At 43.7% G+C, this 24,060-nt stretch overlaps 1 protein-coding gene across 1 annotated transcript in view; it reads left to right on the top strand.

Moving 5' to 3' along the window:
- Positions 1-24,060, top strand: part of LOC124803469 (phospholipase A1-like) — a 181,393-nt gene that overhangs the window by 61,839 nt on the left and 95,494 nt on the right. Inside the window, exon 3 of the mRNA XM_047264660.1 lies at positions 8,831-9,003. Within this exon, the coding sequence (XP_047120616.1) occupies positions 8,831-9,003 (173 nt within the window). The remainder of the gene's footprint in view (positions 1-8,830; positions 9,004-24,060) is intronic.

Here is a 24,060-nt window from a genome sequence, read left to right as displayed (position 1 = left end):
ATGTTGTACTTGGTTAAGTGATCAGTTCGCTGCAATGCTGCTTCTACTGTTCGTAAATACTTGTATACTTCAAAAATGGTTCAAATGGCTCTGAGCACTATGGAACTTAACTTCTGAGGTCATCAGTCCGCTAGAACTTAGAAGTACTTAAACCTAACTAACCCAAGAACATCAGACACATCCATGCCCGAGACAGAATTCGAACCTGCGACCGTAGCGGTCGCGCGGTTCCAGACTGTAGCGCCTAGAACCGCTCGGCCACCCCGGCCGGCATACTTGTATACTGACCATTCGTTACTTGACTAAATATGAACTACAATCTAATTCGCATGTATATGACATGGGTTAGCGCCGGCAATGACTAAGGGTTGGATGCCGTTGAAGTCCCGTTCCACTGATGGGAAGACAAATGTTTTTGCCTAAAAAAACAATTGCATCTTAAATATCGTAGGACCGAAGTCCACACTGGCACAGCGCGTTGAAATACAGCAACGGCGGCAGATGAAAATTTGTGACCGACTGGGCTTCGAACTTACACCTCCTGCTTACTAGGCAGCCGTGCTGATCACTGCACTATTTTTTTTTTTTTTTTTAAGTTTGAGAAGACTTTCAGCACCAGGTAGGCGGAGGCAAAGAGGGCAGGGGTCCTCCCCTATACCTGTCACTGAGCAGCTTCATTATTACCATGTATTCCGTGTTTGCACGCGTATATTCCTTTAAATTGTAGAACAAAATTGAAGTAGTAATTAAGGTAAAATAAATTTCAGACTGCTGCCTCCGATGGCGTGCGTTCCTTGTAGGACATAACTTATAACAGTGAAAAGGGTAACGAAAAATACATAACAAACATTCATTCAGAAATATATTCACAGTTTAAGTTATTATACACTGGATGCAAATGAGCTCTGTAAGGAAGCCATATATTTTTCAACAAATGAGAGAAATTTCGGACCCGGAGGTGTTTTGCCAAATTAGAACAGTTCTGATTTTAGAACCAACGTAAAAGAATATTCCAGGAAAAAAAGTGAAAGAATAGTATTCTGCTACTCATCAATAAAGCTGTAGCTCCTTGTAGCCCACATAAAGCAATAGGTAAAAAAAATTTGTTATTCTTCTTTAGCTTAAAATGTTCTTATGCAATACAGAACATGTACTCTACTAAGTTTTGTTTGTTACGACGCAAAACACAAACTGTACCAGAAGCCACGAATAACTGTTACTCTTTGCGGACGGGTAACATTTCCAGTCGGGTTGTAAAGCTTCACTTATCGGTATATGATTTTCTGCGGTTCTGTTCATAGTGCTAATTTCTTCCTAGTCCAGTTCCAAATTCTGATTCTATTTACACATAAACGCTACAGTTTCTACAAGCCGACATTTGATTTTCCATATTCGTTCCGCTGTGGGTATGGTTTCGTTTACAACGTCGCACCATACGGCACTGACTCTAGCTGGTATAATTTTATTGTTGATATTTTTCCAGGCGTTCCTCTAGTTTTTTGTAGTTTAATTTACCGGAATTGGTTTGTGAAGACGATGTCTGGTAAGATAGTTATAGACGGTTCTAGTGTTGGTTTGTGCTGGTAGAAGTCTTATACAGCTCCAATCGCCATAGTACTTTCGGACGTAATCTAGGCTGGCGTGCTACATTAGCAGGAGCGTTCCTATTCCTAGGATCTAACGAGAGGAACAGAGGTTTCGTGATGCCTGTCTTAGTGAAATGTATTAGTTTAAAAGAACATCTTTAACTCCAAGTCCTCCGTCGTTTTACCTCTGCAAAGCGCCGTGTGGAAGGATACTTTGAAGATATATTGTTTCCACACGTACCAAGAGGCTACAGCTAATATTATGTGTGCAGTGACCTGCTGTATCAGTAAGACTGCTGCGATGTGATATATTTTGCTAAGTATGTATGTATTTATAAAGTGAACTTTCTGCAATCGGACTAACAACAGCATGTCATGGTCCTTCAACAAGGTTCCGATGACATTAAGTTTCCGCTCCCAATTGTTCTCGGCCATGCGCTTGGGATTCGCCCTTACCCACAATCCGAGTTGGAGTCTCTCTTCAGTTACATCTAACCAGTGCGCACCTATTGCACTATTGTAAGAACCGAGATGCAGTATTTTGGAATTAAAATTTTGTAAATTTATGGTAAGAACTTATGAGACCAAGGCCCCCCCCCCCCCCCCCCCCCCGTCCATTATTCCACTCGCCACTCGCTCGCGGCCACACTGTATTCCCGCGAGGGTTCGGACGATGTCGTGTGCGTCTAGCACTGAAAACTTTCGATGACCCGTCGAGACCCAAATGTATATACAGGATGGTTCAGGAGGAATAGTAAATATTGTAGGAGGTGGTAGTATAGACAAATTGCAGAAAAAATGACATATAACATGTGTCCAATTTTTACTGCGTACAAATAGCTATGTTCAATTCATTTTCGTTTCGAATATTGGTCCTTACAGGATCCACTTGTCTACACTTCCTTGAAAATGAGCTTCCAGCGTTATTGGAAGAGGTTCATTTGGCTACAAGAATGTGTATGTTCCTCCATCATGACGGGGCTCCTGCACATTCTAGTCGTCAGGTGACACATTGTCCAAACCGAACATTTCCCGGAAGATGTATCATTAGATATTGGCACTTTTCTTGGCCTTCAAGGTCCCCGGGCCTTATCTCTTTGGATTTTTGCCTGGGGAGATGGTTAAAGGCGAAGTCTACAAAGTAAAAGTAAACCCTAGAGTCGATTTGATCGTTCGGATTATGAATAGTGCAGCCCTCATAAAAGAACGCAAAGACGACCTGAGAAGAGCTACATGTGGTGTAATCAAGAGAAATCAAATGTGCATTGAAGTTGTCAGGGGCAGTCAGTTTTATTGGCCACCTTACGTGAACGACTCGGACTTAGTCTCTGTGGCGGCCGGCAGGCGGTCATTTTTGTATGTCTAAGACTGCACATATACACTTCATCTATAGGTTATCATGAGTGAGCTTGGGAATGTCAAAATATGTGACATACGAGGCCAGGAATTATGTATGTAAAACATTTTTTCAAAAACGTACATATTTAGTTGTCACCCTCAGTATACTCCCGCCTCTTCCCTCTATCCCTACAACGCTCCGTGCGAATTTTCCATGGACGGAAACGGTGCTGGAAGTCTTCCTCTGCAAGCTCCTTGATGACGCGTGCCGCTTTTTCTGTCATTGCTTCAACGGACTGAAATCTTGTTCCTTTTAAGGCACATTTGACCTTGGGGAACAGATAAATGTCACATGGTCCCACGTCAAACGAATAAGGAGAGCGGTCCAATACCGGGATGCTTGAAACCTCTTTACAAACAACGCGGTGTGAGCCGGTGCGTTGTCTTGATGCAGAAGAACACGTGATTCGTTCTTCCACAGTTGGAGACGTCTTTCTTCGTATTTTCTCTCGGAGCGAAAATACACAATTCCTTGAATATCGAAAAGAAAAACAACTCTGAATCTTGATTTGCTCACTCGACCCTTTCTCCCTCTAGGTGAAGCTTCCTTTTGTTCTATCTTCATAATTTTCGGCGAGAGTTCCGCAATATAATTTTTCGTGTTGATTCGGTTATATAACATTTGTCTTACACTTTCTTTCTCAATTCTTACAGTTTCAGCAATCGATCGATTACTCAACCGACGATCAGTTCGAATCGGATTACCTACTTTTTCGATATCTGTTGATGCTGAAGGCCGTCCCCGGGATGAGTCATCTTCAGCCTCTAGTGGCAAAATAAAATAACAGCTCTTACGCAAACGAAGACCAGGGTCACACTGATTTACCCACATACACCAGAGATCCCACACTTGACTGAGAAGGCTTCATGCTTCCCAGCTATTGGTCGTTTATCTTTGGCGCTTGCGTGGTTACTCTGTGACAGCATCAGCCCTGTTATTTTATAGCCACACCTCGTATGTGGCCGCAACTTTTGACTGCGTTGGCTTAGAAATTTAGTATCTGGAAACTTGATATCTGTCCTCGTTCCTGACAAAAAAGGTTCTTTATAGAGAGACGGACAGAGAGACAGACAGACAGTGAAGTCATCCTATAAGGATTCCGTTTTTACCAGTGGAGGTATGAAACGCTAAAAAAATTGAGAATAATGCTTATGCTATCTTTGCCTGAACAGGCAGACATAAAAAAACAGTTACTGTAAACAAAATAAATTTTCCCTCGTTATTACAAAGCTTTTTAGATTGATTCAACATGTTAATATAACTGCAAAATGAGAACAAGTAACCTAAAGTGTAACTGAAAAGAAGCTTATTTAAAGCTTAGTAACACATTCAACATTTAATAATTTATGGGTTATTACTTTTACAGCTACAGCCATCTTGTAAAGAATAAAGAAGTCAACATTTTTAACATCAAAAAGTACATAAAGAAAATAATCGTCAAATATTAATTTCTTTAGATGCTAGATATTTTACAGAGCAATTAACATTGCATTTCTACAATTAATTCGGAATTTATTATGAGATATTAAGTATAAAACAATTTTAAACTAACATAATTGGGGATCAGTGAAATAAGTACGAAAATTTGAAACACTCTGTTGGAAAATGTACAATAAACAAAATTTACTGGCTATGCAGAATATCACCTCAGTATGGGGCACTGCCAGAATTAGAATAAGAATATTGGAACCAAAGATACTAGACCAGGATGTTCCATCACAAAGCCCCAATTTCCAGTAAATTGGCTTTGCTGGTAGGACACTCCTACTTCCTCCCACACTACTGTATCCTCTTCTTTATTCTTCTTTCCCTTGTGCAATGTTGACAGTCAGTAGCATGCATTTACTTTAACTAATTTACAGTTTTATAATTTTCTATGTTTTGTCTGTAATTTATCGTTATTACTGTAGTTAGTTAAAATTTTTTTACTGAAAACAAAAAATATTTATAATATTTATAATTTATGTTATTATAAGAATACAACTGTAAAATGTAATCTTCAAAGAACAATAGTTAACAGATTCTTAACTATACAGTAAGCAAAATGGGAAATAAATGGGAGGAAGAGAAAATTAGGGATGGGGACTGTGACTGTAGAAGAATCTGTCATGAAGAGCGGTAGGATCATACACCTTTGCTTTATACTAGTGAACCTGGCAATACTTCGCAATTGCTAAACATGTATTACAATTCGATATATGTCCAGATCTCCTTCTCCACCATCTGCCCATCTCCTCCTCAACCCTCTGTCCGTCCATCTCCTGCTCCCTCCCTCTCTCCACTCCTCCTCCTCTTTCTCCCTCTGTCCATAGCCTCCTTCCCCCTCTTGATACCCATTTCCTCCCCTCTCCCTCTCTGTCCACCTTCTCTCCTCAGATCTATTCTTCACATTTCACTTTGAATTACCATTTATTATTGCAGTTTTGGCAGCAATACTCTTATTCTTTCTTCATCAAACAGGGTATAATAACCCGTTAGGACTAAATGGAGATATCCAAAAAATTCCATTACACCCATACTTCACTTTCAAGAATTCTATCACATTTGTATTAATAGGAAGCTGTGAGGATGGTAGCTTGAGTGACAGTATTTTGCATAGTTTTAATTTACAAACATGTAGGATTACAAAGTTTTGGACGATTAAAATTCTGTATTAGTATTTTAATCATAAGCTGATAACCCATAAGTACAACTTGGCTGTTTTCTGTTGCAACTGACCGTGAGGTAGAAAACAAAATAGCATATACACTGATCAGCCAGAACAATATAACTACCGACCTACCACTGATAGATACCCATCCAGATGGTAGCGGCGTCACCTGCCGAGGAAGACCGCTAGTCGGACACATAGACGGTGCATGTAGTATCAGTGAGCGTGCAGTCTGTGTGAAGCATGGAGAAGGCGCACGATCTGTCTGGGTCTGACCGAGGGCAGATTGCGATGGCCTGGAGGCTCGGCGCAAGCATTTCGGAAAGTGCGCGACTAGTGCGGTGTTGGAGGAGTGCTGTGGGGAGTGTCTTCAACATGTCGCGAAGCAAAGGTGAAACCACGTCCAGACGTCAGTTTTGGCAGCCACTCTTCGTTACAGATGTCAGACGTCGTAGACTGGGCAGGCTGGTGAAACTGCACAGGTGCCGAACTGTGGCAGAACAGACATCATACTCTTAATGCTTATTACAAGTGCGTCCAAACACACATTGCACTGACTCTCCTAACACTGGACCTCGGACGACCCATATATGTGTCAATGTTAACACCATAAGGTCAGCAACTATGAGTGAAATTGGCACACGACCATTGCCACTGGATGTTGACGCAGTGGCGGAGCGTTGCAGGGTTTCACGAATCCCAATCTATGCCGTGGCCTGCCGTCACTGTCATTCATGGCGAAGGTGGACATACCGGCTGATAAGCAGGTGGTCATAACGTTCTGAGTGAGTGATCAGTGTAGTTTGTATACAGTTTTCATTTAAAGTTGTATTCAGGGACAAAGAGTATACATGGGAAAAACAATTTGTCTAATGTTCAAATGCGCTGCTATCAGAATTAAAACTAAGTGTGAGAAAGAAAACTAAGCCGTACATTGTCACACAAGAGCACAGGATATTCTTCGTCATTCTCGGTTTTAACAAAAAGCCTGTAAATTTTTGTTTAAACAATTTATAGCTTATGTCTGTCTGAATTTTATTAGAATATCATGTAAAAAGTTGAAGTAAATTGGTCGAGAACTTTTGAAGATTTTTGCTAAGAACATTACCCTGTAATATATTATACACTGTTGGTCATTAAACTTGCTACACCAAGAAGAAATGCAGATGATAAACGGGTATTCATTGAACAAATATACTAGAACTGACATGTGATTACATTTTCACGCAATTTGGGTGCATAGATCCTGAGAAATCAGTAGGCAGAACAACCACCTCTCGCCGTAATAACGCCCTTGATACGCCTGGGCATTGAGTGAAACAGAGCTTGGATGGCGTGTACAGGTACAGCTGCCCATGCACCTTCAACACGATACCACAGCTGATTAAGAATAGTGACTGGCGTATTGTGACCAGCCAGTTTTTCGGCCACCATTGACCAGACGTTTTCAATTGGTGAGAGATGTGGAGAATGTGCTGGCCTTGGCAGCAGTAGAACATTTTCTGTATCCAGAAAGGCCCGTACAGGACCTGCAACATGCGGTCGTGCACTATCCTGCTGAAATGTAGGGTTTCGCAGGGATCGAATGAAGGGTAGAACCACGGGTCGTAATACATCTGAAATGTAACGTCCACTGTTCACAGAGCCGTCAATGCGAACAAGAGGTGACCGAGACGTGTAACCAGCGGCAACCCATACCATCACGCCGGGTGATACGCCAGTATGGCGATGACGAATACACGCTTCCAATGTGCGTTCACCGCGATGTCGCTAAACACGGATGCGACCATCATGATGCTGTAAATTGAACGTGGATTCGTCCGAAAAAATGACGTTTTCCCATTCGTGCACGCAGGTTCGTCGTGGAGTACACCATCGCAGGCGCTCCTGTCTGTGATGCAGCGTCAAGGGTAACCGCAGTCATGGTCTCCGAGCTGATAGTCCATGCTGCTGCATACGTCGTTCGTGGAGATGGTTGCTGTCTTGCACACGTCCCCATCTCTTGACTCAGGGATCGAGACGTGGCTGCACGATCCGTTACAGCGGATAAGATGCTTGTCATCTCGACTGCTAGTGATACGAGGCCGTTGGGATCCAGCACGGCGTTTCGTATGACCCTCGTGAATCCACCGATTCCATATTCTGCTAACAGTCATTGGATCTCGACCAACGCGAGAAGTAATGTCGCGATACGATAAACCGCAATCGGGGTAGACTACAATCCGACCTTTATCAAAGTCGGAAACGTGATGGTACGCATTTCTCCTCCTTACACGAGGCATCAGAACAACGTTTCACCAGACAACGCCGGTCAACTGCTGTTTGTGTATGAGAAGCCGGTTGGAAACTTTCCTCATGTCAGCACGTTGTAGGTGTCGCCAGCGGCGCCAACCTTGTGTGAATGCTCTGAAAAGCTAATGATTTGTATATCACAGCATCTTCTTCCTGTCGGTTAAATTTCGCGTCTGTAGCACGTCATGTTCGTGGTGTAGCAATTTTAATGGCCAGTGGAGTATATGTCAACAAAAATATAACCGGTGTTTGCCCAAACGTTTGTGAGTATCATTGGTCAAGAACGTTTGACCTTTTTGATAACAGTGTTAAACACTGTGTTTTCCTTTTATAGTAGTTATAGATTACGACAGTATTATGAAAAGGATAGTCGCTACTGAGCACACAGTGGAGATACTGAGTGCAGGTAGGCACAACAAGAAGAGTGTCAGCAAGTAAGCTTTCGGCTAAAAACGCCTTCATCAGAAATAGATAACACACACACACATCCACATAAATGCCTCTCACACACACATGACGACAGTCTGTGGCTACTGATGTCAGATTGTGCTATACATTGTATTAATTTAAAATTTGTTTGGTTGTTACCACCATTTGTAAGCTGTTAGCTTTCTGTTTGTATTTTGTGAATTTTTGTAGTTTTGGTAGTAAAATTTACTAAATTATTGTAAGGATACATGCACAACAGAAATTTGTAGACAGCCACAGGTGTCTGAAGATTGTTTCATTTAGACAGTTTCTATCAGCTGTAACTCACAAAGTGTTTGTCTGGCAGTGAGGTGTCGTACGCTGATGAAGTGTGCGTCATCGCACGCCGAGGTGTGGCGTACTTGCAGACGTGTCGAGCCGCCTGTTTTGCCCGAATGTTGGTGACTGGACGTGTCGTGCCTGTTTGTGTTGCAGCGCCAACGCGAGCCGCGTGGAGGTGCCGCAGTCGCGGGCGGCGCTGGCGAGAGGGCAGTGGCTGCGAGAGGCCGTCGGGGGCGGCGGCGGCCTGGCCGGCCGGCAGCTGGTGCTGCTGGTGCACGGGTACGCCGGCGGAGACGGCCTGCTGCCCGCCGTCGTGCTGCGCGACGGTACGTCACCACCATGAGGCGGCGTGCGGCGCATCTCTGCACTACAGGCACAAGCTCTGTCTATACACGTTGCTCCATTGATACTGACCGGGCCAAATATCTCACGAAAGAAGCGCCAAACGAAAAAACTACAAAGAACTAAACTTGTCTAGCTTGAAGGGGGAAAGCAGATGGCGCTATGGTTGGCCCGCTAGATGGTGCTGCCATAGATCAAACGGATATCAACTGCGTTTTTTAAAAAATAGGAACCCCCATTTTTATTACATATTCGTGTAGTACGTAAAGAAATATGAGTGTTTTAGTTGGACCACTTTTTTCGCTTTATGATAGATGGCGCTGTAATAGTTACAAACGTATAAGTACGTGGTATCACGTAACATTCCGCCAGTGCGGACGGTATTTGCTTCGTGATACATTACCTGTGTTAAAATGGACCCTTCACTAATTGCGGAAAAGGTCGATATCGTGTTGATGTATGGCTATTGTGATCAAAATGCCCAACGGCTGTGTGCTATTTATGCCGCTCGCTATCCTGCACGACATCATCCAAGTGTCCGGACCGTTCGCCTGATAGTTACGTTATTTAAGGAAACAGGAAGTGTTCAGCCATATGTGAAACGTCAACCACAACCTGCAACAAATGATGATGCCCAAGGAGGTGTTTTAGCTGCTGTCTCGGCTAATCCGCACATCAGGAGCAGACAAACTGCGCGAGAATCGAAAATGCCAAAAACGTCGGTGTTGAGAATGCTACATCAACATCGATTGCACCCGTACCATATTTCTGTGCACCAGGAATTGCACGGCGACGACTTTGAACGTCGTGTACAGCTCTGACACTCGGCACAAGAGAAATTACGGGACGATCTCAGAATTTTTGCTCGCGTTCTATTTAGCGACGAAGCGTCATTCACCAACAGCGGTAACGTAAACCGGCATAATATAAACTATTGGACAACGGAAAATCCACGATGGCTGCGACAAGTGGAACATCAGCAACCTTGGCGGGTTAATGTATGGTGCGGCATTATGGGAGGAAGGATAATTGGCCCCCATTTTATCGATGGCAATGTAAATGCTGCAATGCTTGCCGATTTCCTACGTAATGTTCTACCGATGTTACTACAAGATGTTTCACTGCATGACAGAATGGCAATGTACTTCCAACATGAGGGATGCCCGGCACATAGCTCGCGTGCGGTTGAAGTGGTACAGCATATTTCATCACAGGTGGATTGGTCGTCGAAACACCATACTATGGCACTCACGTTCACAGGATCTGACGTCCCTGGATTTCTTTATGTGGGGAGAGTTGAAGCATATTTGCTATCGTGATCCACCGACAACGGCTGACAACATGCGTCAGGCATTGTGAATGCATGTGCGAACATTACGGAAGGTCAACTACTCGTTGTTGAGAGGAATGTCGTTACAGGTATTGCCAAATGCATTGAGGTTGACGGACATCATTTTGAGCATTTATTGCATTAATGTGGAATTTACAGGTAATCACGCTGTAACAGCATGCGTTCTCAGAGATGAAAAGTTCACAAAGGTACATATACCACATTAGAACAACCGAAATGAAGTGTTCAAGCGTACCCCCGTTCTGTATTTTAATTTAAAAAACCTACCTGTTACCAGCTGTTAGTCTAAAATTGTGAGCCATATGTTTGTGACTATTACAGCGCCATCTGTCACAAAGCGAAAAAAGTGGTCCACCTAAAATATTCATATTATCTTAATTTACTACGAATATATAATAAAAATGGGGCTTCCTATTTTTTAAAAAAAAACGCAGTTGCTATCCGCATGACCTATGGCAGCGCCATCCAGCGGGCCAACCATACCGCCATCTGGTTTCCCCCTTCAAGCTAGACGTGTTTCGTCCATTGTAGTTTTTTTCGTTTGAGGCTTGTTTCGTGAGATATTTGGCCCGGTCACGATCAATGGACCACCCTGTATACTGACGACTTCGATACATTTCCCCGATATACAGGGTGAAGCGAAATTCGCGCACTCGGGATTCACAGTGCGACTCCTCACATGCCAGCGATAAAAAATATGTCTCACTAAATTTCGTCCGGAGAGCACATCCGGAAGAAAAATGACGTTAAAGAGTGGCAATCTGGCAACACTATAACCACATGTACGGTAACTGTATCAGCTCATATTACTCATGCTGTATGGTTTTTAATTTGCTAATTTCGTTCTGACATTTCATGCTGTAATATAGTCCGCCCCGGTAGCTGAGTGGTCAGCGTGACAGACTGTCAATCGTAAGGGCCCGGGTTCGATTCCCGGCTGGGTCGGAGATTTTCTCCGCTCAGGGACTGGGTGTTGTGTTGTCCTAATCATCATCATTTCATCCCCATCGTCGCGCAGGTCGCCGAAGTGGCGTCAAATCGAAAGACCTGCACCAGGCGAACGGTCTACCCGACGGGAGGCCCTAGTCACACGACATTTCCATTTTTACTGTAATATACACCGTTTCTTAGGTCACCTGTATCCTAAATTTACAGCATTTTTTAACGCTGAACGTAACAAATACGTGTTTAGACAAATAAGAAACAGACAGTTGAAACAAATGACCCCTCATAGGAGAGATTAACTACAAAAACAATATCAGTTTCGAGAGGCCAAAGATGATAGCACAGTACAATAACACAACACCTATTTGTTATTTATACTACGTATCATATGAGCGCTCGGGTGTCGCACATCAGCAACCAGTGACAATAGTAAGGTCCATATTAATGACCAGTGCTGGTTTTCTGGGGGAACGCTGGATGATGCGTACCCCTAAACTTTTTCGTCGACAAAGTAATTTTTTTACGATGTTGAGAACTTGGAAGAGTGCCAATGATTTATTTCACGGACGTAAATTTATTTCATTTTTTCGTGTTGATAATTACAATACGAACGATACCAGTGCAGTTTTTGGTGGGAAATGCGATGTCATTGACTGTTTCAGACATTTAGAAGCTGGGGCAAACGTTCTCGGCAACTGAATCGCTGGCAGCCAGTTCGACAAGCATGTAGTGCTACACGGATATGGGTGCTACACGGATATGGGTACGCTCAAACGCCGAGCTACCGATAGGTGTCTCTACAGTCCCGCTACCATGATCCTTCGTGGTTCAATGCCATCTTTCTTTAGTCGTTCTTTATTCGTTTGTGTTTGCTGTTCCGTTCTTGTCGGTTGGGCGAAGTTTTACAGTGTGTCCTGTCTTTCGTTGCAACTTCTAAGTTAAGTTGGAGGTGATAGATGAGCAGAAAACTAGCAAACTATTTTACTTGTTCTCCTGCATATAAAAATCCAAAAACTGTCAATAATTCGTGTGCGAGTGAAAAGCAAGGAAGTTCAACTTCAGTGGACGACGGAAGTGGAACTGTAAACCTGAGCACTGAACCTACGTGTGATAATGCAGTGAACGAACGTGTTCATGATAGAAAATTAAATGATCGTCCAGAATGTTGGTCTTTGGAACAAGAAATCGCATTTTGTGAGAAAAATGACTGGTTGCTCGTTTCAAACAAAAAACTTGGCTGCAGAATTTGCAATGAAGTAGGAGGTATAGGGATGAACATTGCCAGCCTTGGGCTACAGTGTCTGTATCATCTTCAGGTGGTTCCAGAAAAGAAGAAATGGTTTCCTTGCATAAAGTCAACTGAAGAGTCCGTTACCATTTTTTGTAGTTCGACATGTTGATGACGTCATGGCTAAAAGCAGATGGGTGGTATCCCACGCTTCAGTTTAATTTTCGCTGCAGTATATCAAATGTCGGAGTACCCTCAAGCTTTCTTTTAGAAAAAAGGCACTGTTAATGACCACATGACCTTCACAACAGAATACGTTGTCCTCAGAACAACAGATGCTCAAAGAGACCTCCCTGCATATCTAGACATTGCGCAACCCGCTGGGCCATACAGCTCTGGACCCTTCACACCGAAGCTGCATCCACAGTAACGAGAGCATCATGAACACACGCTACCAATTCTTCAACATTTGTTCGCGAAATAGAGTTCATATGCACCTTCAGGTGCCCCCATAGGAATAAATACACGGGATTTAGGTCCGGCGAACCATTTCCCTGGAAATGTTCTGTCCAATTACTGTCGCACATCGATTCCAGAGTGTGGAGGTGCACCATCATGCTGGAACCATATCCTCTGCCGACCATGTAGTGGACATCTTCCAGCGCACCACGCAGATAGTTTGAGAGGAATGCATGACACCTTCATACAGTCAACCGGTCAGGCAACATGTAGGGGCCCAAACACCAGTCACGCAATATTCCGGCCCTGACATTGATTCCAAAGCGAACTTGATATTCACGGCTGTGGATGACGTCCGGGTTTACCTCACACCATTGTATATTGAAGACACCCTCACAAGTGAATGCCGCTCCATTCGACCATATTACGGTGTTCACAAAGTCATCGTTGACTTCCCATTGTTGATGGAACCATTCACAGAATTGAATCCACTGATGGCGATGAGCAGGATGCAGGTGTTGCGCGAAAGCATAGCACAGGGGTGCAGCCCGTGCTCGTGCATTGTGGGACGCACAGCTGGCTTGTTACACTATGTGTATTTCGTTAGCCCGCCGCTGTGGCCTAGCGGTTCTAGGCGCTTCAGTCCGGAACCACGCGACTGCTGCGGTCGCAGATTCGAATCCTGCCTCGGGCATGGATGTGTAAGATGTCCTTAGGTTACTTAGGTTTAAGTAGTTCTAACTTCTAGGGGACTGATGACCTCAGATGTTAAGTCCCATAGTGCTCAAAGCCATCTGAACCATTTGTATTTCTTTGAGGTTCTTGATGTATGACGTCCGAATAGCTTTCTCAGTAGCTGGAGTACGGTGTGTCTGTGGGCGACATCTGTCAAGCGATGGTGGAAGGAGAGAACCTGACTCCTAAAGACGCAACTCCAGATGACGAAACAGATTTTTATCTCGATGGCGTCTACGAGAATATATAGCAACGTATTCATGAGCGGCATCACCAGTCCTGTTATCAGACGCACCAAGGACCAGAAGCATATCCACATATTCGTCGTTTGTGTATGGCATACGTCTGCCAGACTGGTTTCGATGTTTACAATGAGAAAATTCGATACGTGTGAGTGTGTACATTGGAGTCTGTCACGGGTGTATTACTCCACTCACAACTAGTATCTGTCTGGTGAACAGCGCATACAGTATAAACACACCGTCAGTCCTGTGCGCTGTTCCACCTAATGCGCATTGCTCCTCTGACAGATATTGTTCTGCATGATTCATCCCGACACTGCTAATTGTGAAATGTTCCGTTTTGAATAACACTGTTTCCCTAATCGTAATAGACGTGATGTTTCCACAATCCCATCGAGAGAACAACAACAACATCAATAATAATAATAATAATAATAATAATAATAATAATGCAACACGGCAGCTTGGTACAAAACATTCAACCAGAAACTCCGAGGATACCAGTCCGCTTGCCTAAACCTTATGAGAAATAATAAGACTCTCGCCACCAACAATACGAAAACTGTGAAATCCTGGCTGAATATTTTGAGACACTCGTAAACTGCCAAACACCCATCCAGACTCTCAGTTTTTCGCAACCAGAAACATTACCAACACATTCAACACCTCCGACACGAGAGGAAATCACAAACATAATCAGAAATCTCAAAAACAGGAAAGCATGTGGAGAAGACACAATTACAGCAGAAATGCTCAAGCTTGGGGGAGAAACATCAGTAGAAACACTACACAAAGAACTTGAACAAGTATGGGAAACCAAGAAAATCCCAAGTCACTGGAAAACTGCCCTAATTCACACTTTGTTTAAAAAAGGTGACAAAAGAGATGTTAACAACTATCGTGGAATATCGCTTCTCCCAGTCCCATACAAAATTCTATCTAAGCCCTGCTCAATCGTGTATCACCAATTATAGAGGGAAAACTTGGAGAATATCAAGCTGGCTTCAGACCAGGAAGATCCTGAGCCGAACAAATTTTTAACCTCAAAACAACAATGAACTATTTATCTACAAGGAGCAAGAAATATTTCATAACATTCATTGATTTCAAAAAAGCTTATGACTCAATCGATAGGGACACACTCATCAAAACACTTCGAGAATATGAAATAGATGAAACAACAATCACCATAATCAAAGAAACATTAACAAATACAACATCAAAAGTAAAATTCCAAGGAGAAATTTCACGGCATTTCGAGGTCAAAACCGGTGTCAGACAAGGAGATGCGCTGTCCCCGGTACTCTTCAACTGTGTTCTGCATAAATTCATAGCAGAATGGAGAAAACTCACTCAAAAACATGGAGTTGAGAAAGTCCAAATTGGAGGGAAGTGCTATAAAGCCATTGAAACCAACTGTTTTGCCTTCGCTGACGATCTCGCCTGTTTAGCTTACACACAAAAAGACACAATAAAACAAATAGAATTACTTAAAGAAACTGCTGAAAAAGCAGGCTTGCAAATTTCATTTGAAAAGACAGAAATCATTACAAATATCAAAAATCCACCCAAGAAAATAACTACGAAATACGGGAAAATACAGGTATCTAAACATTTCAAATATCTTGGTGAACTAATTCAGCCTGTGGCAAAAGGTCATCCAGCCTGCAGGGCTAGAATACAAAAACTAGAGACAGCAACTCACTACTGCAGACAAATGTATTCAAAAAAATGTATATCCAAAAACATTAAACTCAGACACTACCAGACTGTCATTAGACCGCAGATACTATATGCATCAGAAACACTGGCAAATTTTGCATACGCAGAACAGATAGAAAATCGTGAAAGAAGAATTGTGAGGACAATTCTTGGACACAGGAAAATAACAGAGGATCAAGGCAAGCCTGTATACAGACTAAAAAGCAACAAAGAAGTGTATACGAAGTGCAGAAAAATTACAGACGAAATTAGAAAAAGAAGATGCTCCTTTTATGCTCACATCATGAGGATGAACCCGAATAGGCTTACAAAACAAATATTTTCGCACATCGCAAATCTAAAAAATAAAAATTTATGGTTTATCAACACAGAAAGAGATCTAAAAGAAATGGACATAGATCAGGAAACAATATTTAACAGAAACATTTTTAGAAAAAAACTGAATTCATTCACGGTTTTCGGTGTGAAAATTAAGAAGACTTGTGGAACTAAATGGTCTGAAGAGAGAAAGCCGCCTTCAGCGCAAGAATGAAAGAAGTGTGGACTGAGAGAAAGAAGACTTCCCAGAAGCGCAAGAAATAACTGTTTTCACGGTCTTTAACGGCCAAATTTGTATAATAATAATAATAATGCATTGATATATGTACTAATCAGCACGCATTTACCCAACTCAATGTTGTTGTTGTTGTGGTCTTCAGTCCTGAGACTGGTTTGATGCAGCTCTCCATGCTACTCTATCCTGTGCAAGCTTCTTCATCTCCCAGTACCTACTGCAGCCTACATCCTTCTGAATCTGCTTAGTGTATTGATCTCTTGGTCTCCCTCTACGATTTTTACCCTTCACGCTGCCCTCCAATACTAAATTAGTGATCCCTCGATGTCTCAGAACATGTCCTACCAACCGATCCCTTCTCTTAGTCAACTTGTGCCACAAGCTCCTCTTCTCCCCAGAGCATGCAGCTCTCAACTCAGTGTTGGTACCATGGTAATAACACATACAAATGGTAACCGACTTTGGACATTATTCGCAAAGCATGTTGCTAGTCCTACTGGTAACGTAAGGCCCTAACGAAATGTAATGGACATGAATGAGGCAAGAACAACAGATGGTATTAATCTATGCGACCATTGGAAGAGAGTACTAAGAAAAAACGTTTCGCATCTAGTAGATGAAGTGGTGCGAATAAATTCACACCCACGATGTGGAAATGGCTTCTTCCATTTGCGCTATTGTAGTATGTAAGTTTCAATGTTTTCTGGAGGACTCACTGTAATCGCTGTTGAAGATGAAGATACCAGATACCGTTCCACCTGGACTACACTTAACAAATAAAAAGCATGTACCTCAACACAGGTTCCAACCATCGACCTCCTGCATGCTAACCCAAAACTCTATCCACTGCACCAACTGTTCACCACAACTATTGTGTGCTGGTAGAGGTAGTTGCAATATTTATGGTTACAGTGTTGCCATATTGCCACTCTTTAACGTCCTTTTTCTGTCAGATGTACTCGCCAGATGGAATTCTGTGACAGACATTTTTTTATCGCTGGCATATGAGGAGTCGAGCTGCGAAGCCCAAATGCGCGAATTTCGCATCACCCTGTACTGTTCTGGGATTTCATCACAATATTTTCTACACGAATCAAATGGATACTGGATCTAGAATCACAGCTTTCCACACATCCAAGAAAATACACACAACAAAACGAAGCTGTCATTATCTCTCGATAATAGATTAAATCTTAGAAAAACGTCAAAACAGTATGCCGGATGCTTTTAATGATATTATGTATTAGGGAAAAAAAACAGTGTTAAAAGTTTCGAAGTGACAGGTCCATTGTCAGATGACTGTTCACATTTGCTGTATGTGTGCTGTATGTGTGATGTTCATTGATTGTGGCGAAACTTCCTTGCAGTGGTCTTGCCTTTCACCAAAAACCGGTGCAAGAAACGACTATTTCATTTTAAGTCAATGTAACAATAAATTATGAAGGTACAGTAGTCAATGAATAATGCCCTGCAATTTATTCTAACTACAGAGTTACAGTTCTGTGACAAGATCAATCAACAGTTCTTCCACACGTACTACACCGAGGTGACAAAAGTCACGGGATGGTGGCGTTCACGTATACAGGCGGCAGTGCGTCGGTGGAGCTGTCTTTTGTACTCAGGTGACTCGTGTGAAAAAGGTGCCAGGCGTGATTATCGCCGCACGACGAGAATTAACAACCTCTGAACACAGACTGGTAGTTGAAACTAAACCCGTGGACATTCCAATTTGAAATCACTAGAGAATTCAATATTCCAAGATCCCCAGCGTGCCGAGAATACCACATTTCAGGCATTACCTCTCACCACGGACAGTGCAGTGGCCGACAGCTTTCGCTTAACGACCGAGAGCAGCGACGTTTACGTTGGGTTGTCAGTGCTAGCATACAAGCAACACTACGTGAAATAACAGCCGAAATCCGCGTGTGACGTACGATGAACGTATCTGTTAGGAGACTGCGACGAAATATGGCGTCATTGGGCTATCGATATCGCCTGCAGCACCTTGCCAGGGCGCGTGACCATATCTTTTGCACCCTAGAAGAATGGGAAACGGAGGCCTGGTCAGATGAGTCCCAGTTTCAGTTGGTGACAGCCGCTAGTAGGGTTGGAGTGTGGCGCAGAGCTCACGAAGCCGTGGACTCAAGTTGTCAACAAGACACTGTGCGAGCTGGTTGTGGCTCCATAATGGTGTGCGTTGTGCTGACATGGAAGGACTGGATTTTCTGGTCCAACTGGATCGATAGTTGACTGGAAATGGTATGTTCTGCTACTTGGAGACCATTTGCAGCCAAGCCATTCGTGGACTTTATGTTCCAGACAACGATGGAATTTTTAATGACAACAATGCGCCATGTCAATATTGTTCGCGATTGGTTTGTAGAACTTTCTGCACAATTCGAGCGCATTATTTCGCCACCCAGATCAACCGACGTGAATCCCATCGAACATTTATGGGACGTAATCGAGAGATCAGTTCGTGCACAGCATCCTGTACCGACAACGCTTTCGCAATTACAGGCGGCTATAGAGGAAGCAGGGCTCGATATTTCTGCGGGGGAATCCCAACGACTTCTTGAATCCATTCTACGTCCAACTGCTGTTGTACATCGGACAGCAGGCTCGACATGATATTAGGAGGCATCACATGGCTTATGTAACGTCAGTGTGTTTCTGGACTCTATTACATTTTAAGGCCGTATGCTAGTGTTGTGTAAGAGTAAGTATTCCCTGTTGGTAAAAGGTCTTGTCCTGTGTTCGTAGCCATGTTTTCACTGCATGAATTATGCTGTCATCTTCTTCAAAGCGTGACCTATGTAGAAAACCCTTAAGGGACCCAAACTGATTAAATTCTGAGGACGCCACGTCTGGGTAGTATGGTGGACGAGGCAGTAATGTCGTGCCCAATTTGGCGATGTGTTCCTGGGTTCTGAGACTTGCGTGTGGTCACGCAGCGTTGTGCTGGAGTAAGATTTGGTTGGATTCTTGTCAGACAGAACATGTCGACAACGATTCTCGAGTTTGCCCAGAGTCTTCAGATATGTGTCTGAATTAATATTTGACCTTTTGGCAAGCCATCCACGACTGTTAGAGCATTGCTGTCTCAAAAGTCCCTTATCATGATGTTACCAGCAGAGGGAGCTGCCTCGAATTTGTCCTTTTTTGTGACAGTTGGCGTCTCACTCCAGTGACTGCCCTTTTGTTTCCAGCCGAAAGTGATGCACCCAGGTTTCGTCACTTGTAACGATTCGTGTACAAAGGCCTCTCCATCGACCTGACACTGCTCCAGCAGTTCTGACGACTTGGCCTTCCTTTCATTGTTGTGGCCTGTTGTGGAACCCCTGCCGACCACATCTTTGAGTACCCAGGAGTCTCAATTATTGCACACGCACTTCCAGTACTCAGCATTAGCAGCAGAGTTAGTTGTCAGGTTGTGGTGTGCCAGTCTTTGCGATTCACCACGTGGGGAGCAGAGGTTGTAACATGACGTTCCGAAAGTTTCGACCATGGAGCTGAGCTGCTGCAGTAACGCAAAACTAATTCGGTCCTTATCTTAGGAATTTATTTATGTTATTATAATTCATTCTTAGGTCCATTTCTACAAAAATAGCTCTTTTCTCTTAGATATTTTTTGCGGTTTTCCACCACCCCTTTGCGAGATTTTCGCCACAATCAGCGAACATCACATGTACACCGTAAATTAACTTCATAGTGAACAACCATCTGATGATGAACCTATAGATTCGAAACCGCTGCCAGTGCTGTTTGTTTCTAATGAATAACATGTTACCAGCGGCTTTACTGTAAGAATTAACCGGTACGAAAAGGAGTCGCATGTGTTCAGATCCGGAAGCTATGGCGGCCAATCGATGCCCATGCCAGTGGCCTCTGGATACCTCAGAGCCAGAATGCGGTCCCCAAAGTGCTCGTTCAGGACATCAAACACTCTACTGCTTCTATGGGGTCGAGCTCCGTCTTGCATGAACCACATCTTGCCGAAGTCAGGGACACTTTGGATAACAGGGATGAAATCATCTTCCGAAACCTTCCCGTATCGTTCGGTAGTCACCATGCTATCCAAGAATATCACACCGATTATTCTGTGACTGGAGATTGCACACCACACGTCACTCATTGAGGATGAAGAGACTTATCGATCGCGAAATGCGGATCCTCAGTCCCGATACGCGCCAATTTTGGATATTGACGAACCAGTTGAAATGAAGCTAGGCTTCGTCGCTAAACGAAACAATACATGCGCACACTAATTCCCATCATGCCTCGCGGCCAACCGTGCAGTTTAACGTGCTAACGCAAACCGTTCAGAGGTTATGACGTTTTCATTTCACATAGTTCAATAATTGTTACCCTGTAGCTCTGTTCAATATGCAAACCAATGTAAAATAAATTGACAATAATCGCTCATTTCACAAAAGTAACAATATTTATGCAGAAGTGGGACACGAAATAAGCCCAATGAAGATAGCACTAAGCTAGTGGAACATTTCAGGATGAAAACAAAACTACAAAGATGTCTCGCGTAATGCGGAATACTTCTCTGTAACTGGCAATCATGATTTTCCCAAGAGCACAAACACGAATTATCAAACTGTGTGAACTATAGTGGTCGTGATAAAGCGTTAAACCCTCGGCACATGGGGCGGAGCAGCTAACGCCGACGTGCACTGCACGCAGACAGCATGTTCAACATCACGAGAGACAGTGCCGTCGCCACCAAGGGCGAACTGGTTAACGCGAATTTGTACTCTCCGCGCTTACGGTGGAGTTGTCAGCTTTATTTCGCTCGCGAACGATGTAGTTTTTTCAGGAAAACAGACGCACGTAAAATTTCTACGTCACCCCTATTAAAACGTACATCTCCTCTCTTGTCTATATGCTAGTCGTGTATTCTGTCTGTGGTATACAAAAGTAAAAACTTCAATATTCGTGAACATGTAATAAGAAAAAAAGGAAAGATACAAGTCTGGGTCAGTGGGAACATCAGCTTACAAAAGTTCACTATATCGAACAGACTCACTCCTGATAGAGAACACACTTATATTTACATAACATTAACTATTACAGAAATGAGTTCTATCAGTTTCGTAAGAAAGTCCAGCAACCTTTTGGAAAATCTTGAATGTGAAGAAAAGAAAATAAGATGCAACAGGTCTCGAATCCTATACCGACCTAATTGGTGCAGCAACATGGTGCCTACAACGCCTACAACGTGCTGACATGAGGAAAGTTTCCAACCGATTTCTCATACACAAACAGCAGTTGACCGGCGTTGCCTGGTGAAACGTTGTTCTGATGTCTCGTGTAAGCGGGAGAAATGCGTACCATCACGTTTCCGACTTTGATAAAGGTCAGATTGTAGCCTATCGTGATTGCGGTTTACCGTATCGCGACATTACTGCTCGCGTTGGTCGAGGTCCAATGACTATTAGCAGAATATGGAATCGGTGGGTTCAGGAGGATAATACGGAACGCCGTGCTGGATCCCAACGGCCTCGTATCACTAGCAGTCGAGATGACAGGCATCTTATCCGCATGGCTGTAACGGATCGTGCAGCCACGTCTCGATCCCTGAGTCAACAGATGGGGACGTTTGCAAGACAACAACCATCTGCACGAACAGTTGGACGACGTTTACAGCGGAATGGACTATCAGCTCGGAGACCATGGCTGCAGTTGCCCTTGACGCTGCATCACAGACGGAGCGCCTGCGATGGTGTACTCAACGACGAACCTGGGTGCACGAATGGCGAAATGTCGTATGTTTCGGATGGATCCAGGTTGTGTTTACAGCATCATAATGGTCGTCTCCGTGTTTGGCGACATCGCGGTGAACGCACGTTGGAAGCGTCTATTCGGCATCGCCATACTGGCGTATCTCCCTGCATCATGTTATAGGCTGCCATTGGTTATACGTCTCGCTCACCTCTTGTTCGCATTGACGGCACTTTGAACAGTGGACGTTACATTTCACATGTGTTACGACCCGTGGCTCTACCCTTCATTCGATCCCTGCGAAACCCTACATTTCAGCAGGATAATGCACGACCGCATGTTGCAGGTCCTGTACGGGCCTTTCTGGATACAGAAAATGTTCGACTGCTGCCCTGGCCAGCACATTCTCCAGTTCTCGCACCAATTGAAAACGTCTGGGTAATGGTGGCCGAGCAACTGGCTCGTCACAATATGCCAGTCACTACCCTTGATTAAGTGTGGTATCGTGTTGAACCTGCGTTCGCAGCGGTACCTGTACACGCCATACAAGCTCTGTTTGACTCAATTCCCAGGTGTATCAAGGCCGTTATTACGGCGAGAGGTGGTTGTTCTGCCTACTGATTTCTCAGGATCTATGCACCCAAATTGCGTGAAAATGTAATCACATGTCAGTTCTAGTATAGTATATTTATCCAATGAATACCCGTTTATCATCTGCATTTCCTCTTGATGTAGCAATTTTAATGGCCGGTAGTGTATATTCGTGGGGTGTAAGGTGTAACACAAAACTCACTGAAGATGGGCTTCTATTGAACAAGTTCAGAAGGCATCTCGCTTTCCTTGGGCCTCAGACTTTCTATCTGCGACGCAGGGAGTGTTCTCGCTTCCCGCAGGTTCTACTTTATGTGCCACATTGGTAAATAGCAGAGAAGTTATTTTATGTTTCACGCGAAGAAATGGCTCCTCGACATGATACAGTAGGAAATTGTATAGTCTTGTACTGCAAGGAAGCAAGGGAGAGGATGTTGTTATGGGTAGCCAGGATCATTTCTCTACAACACAAATGCACACGTGGATTAATACGGTTCTTTATTTACATGACCAGTTACTTAACTTGAATGGAGTCCATGTGTTGTGGTACAAGCTCATCAGTAAGAGTCCCCTTTCAAACAATATCGGTAATCTTGCTATTACAAACTTTATGCTCGGTATAGTCACTAAACCGGTCGCTATGTTCTGTGGCAGCCTGTGACGTGAACTGAGCCCGCTCGGCGAGGAATGACAGACGCCAAACTCGAATGAGTGAGTCCGTGACGGCGATCTAAATACAGGCTGTGCAGAGGGCGTTGGCGGAATGTTGCTTGTGCGTGTGTCTCTGGCCTCTCTTGCGATAGGCGCGCTCGATCCGGCGTCTACTGTCGATCTTTGCACCACTTCTTTGCCGACGGGTGTGCTGGCGACATCTTACGCCAGCACAGAAATTACATCACAAAACTCGTAGAGCGCCACGTAAATGTTAGCTGACTCATCCCATGTGTCAACGGCTTAAGATCTCGACATTCTAGAGGACAGAACAATTCTGTTTCTGTCTCATCGAACACTGCCATCAGCACTCTTGGACCACAGCCCAAGACTGCACATGTGTAGCATGACAGGGAGCTGGAATGTGCTAAAGAAGTGGTGAACCCATCATATTTACAGCTTTGATTTACACTACTGGCGGACCACAGCCCAAGACTGCACATGTGTAGCATGACAGGGAGCTGGAATGTGCTAAAGAAGTGGTGAACCCATCATATTTACAGCTTTGATTTACGCTACTGGCCATTAAAACTGCTACACCAAGAACAAATTCAGACGATAAACGGGTATTCATTGGACAGATGTATTATACTAGAACTGACATGTGATTACATTTTCATGGAATTTGGGTGCATAGATCCTGGGAAATCAGTACTCAGAACAACCACCTCTCGCTGTGATAATGGCCTTGATACGCCTTGGCATTGAGCCAAACAGAGCTTGGATGGCGTGTACAGGTACAGCTGCCCATGCAGCTTCAACACGATACCG

The sequence above is a fragment of the Schistocerca piceifrons genome, chromosome 6 (assembly GCF_021461385.2).
Source record: "Schistocerca piceifrons isolate TAMUIC-IGC-003096 chromosome 6, iqSchPice1.1, whole genome shotgun sequence".
NCBI lineage: Eukaryota > Metazoa > Arthropoda > Insecta > Orthoptera > Acrididae > Schistocerca > Schistocerca piceifrons.
Note: the sequence above shows the minus strand (reverse complement) of the source record. Positions and strands in the feature narration are given on the sequence as shown.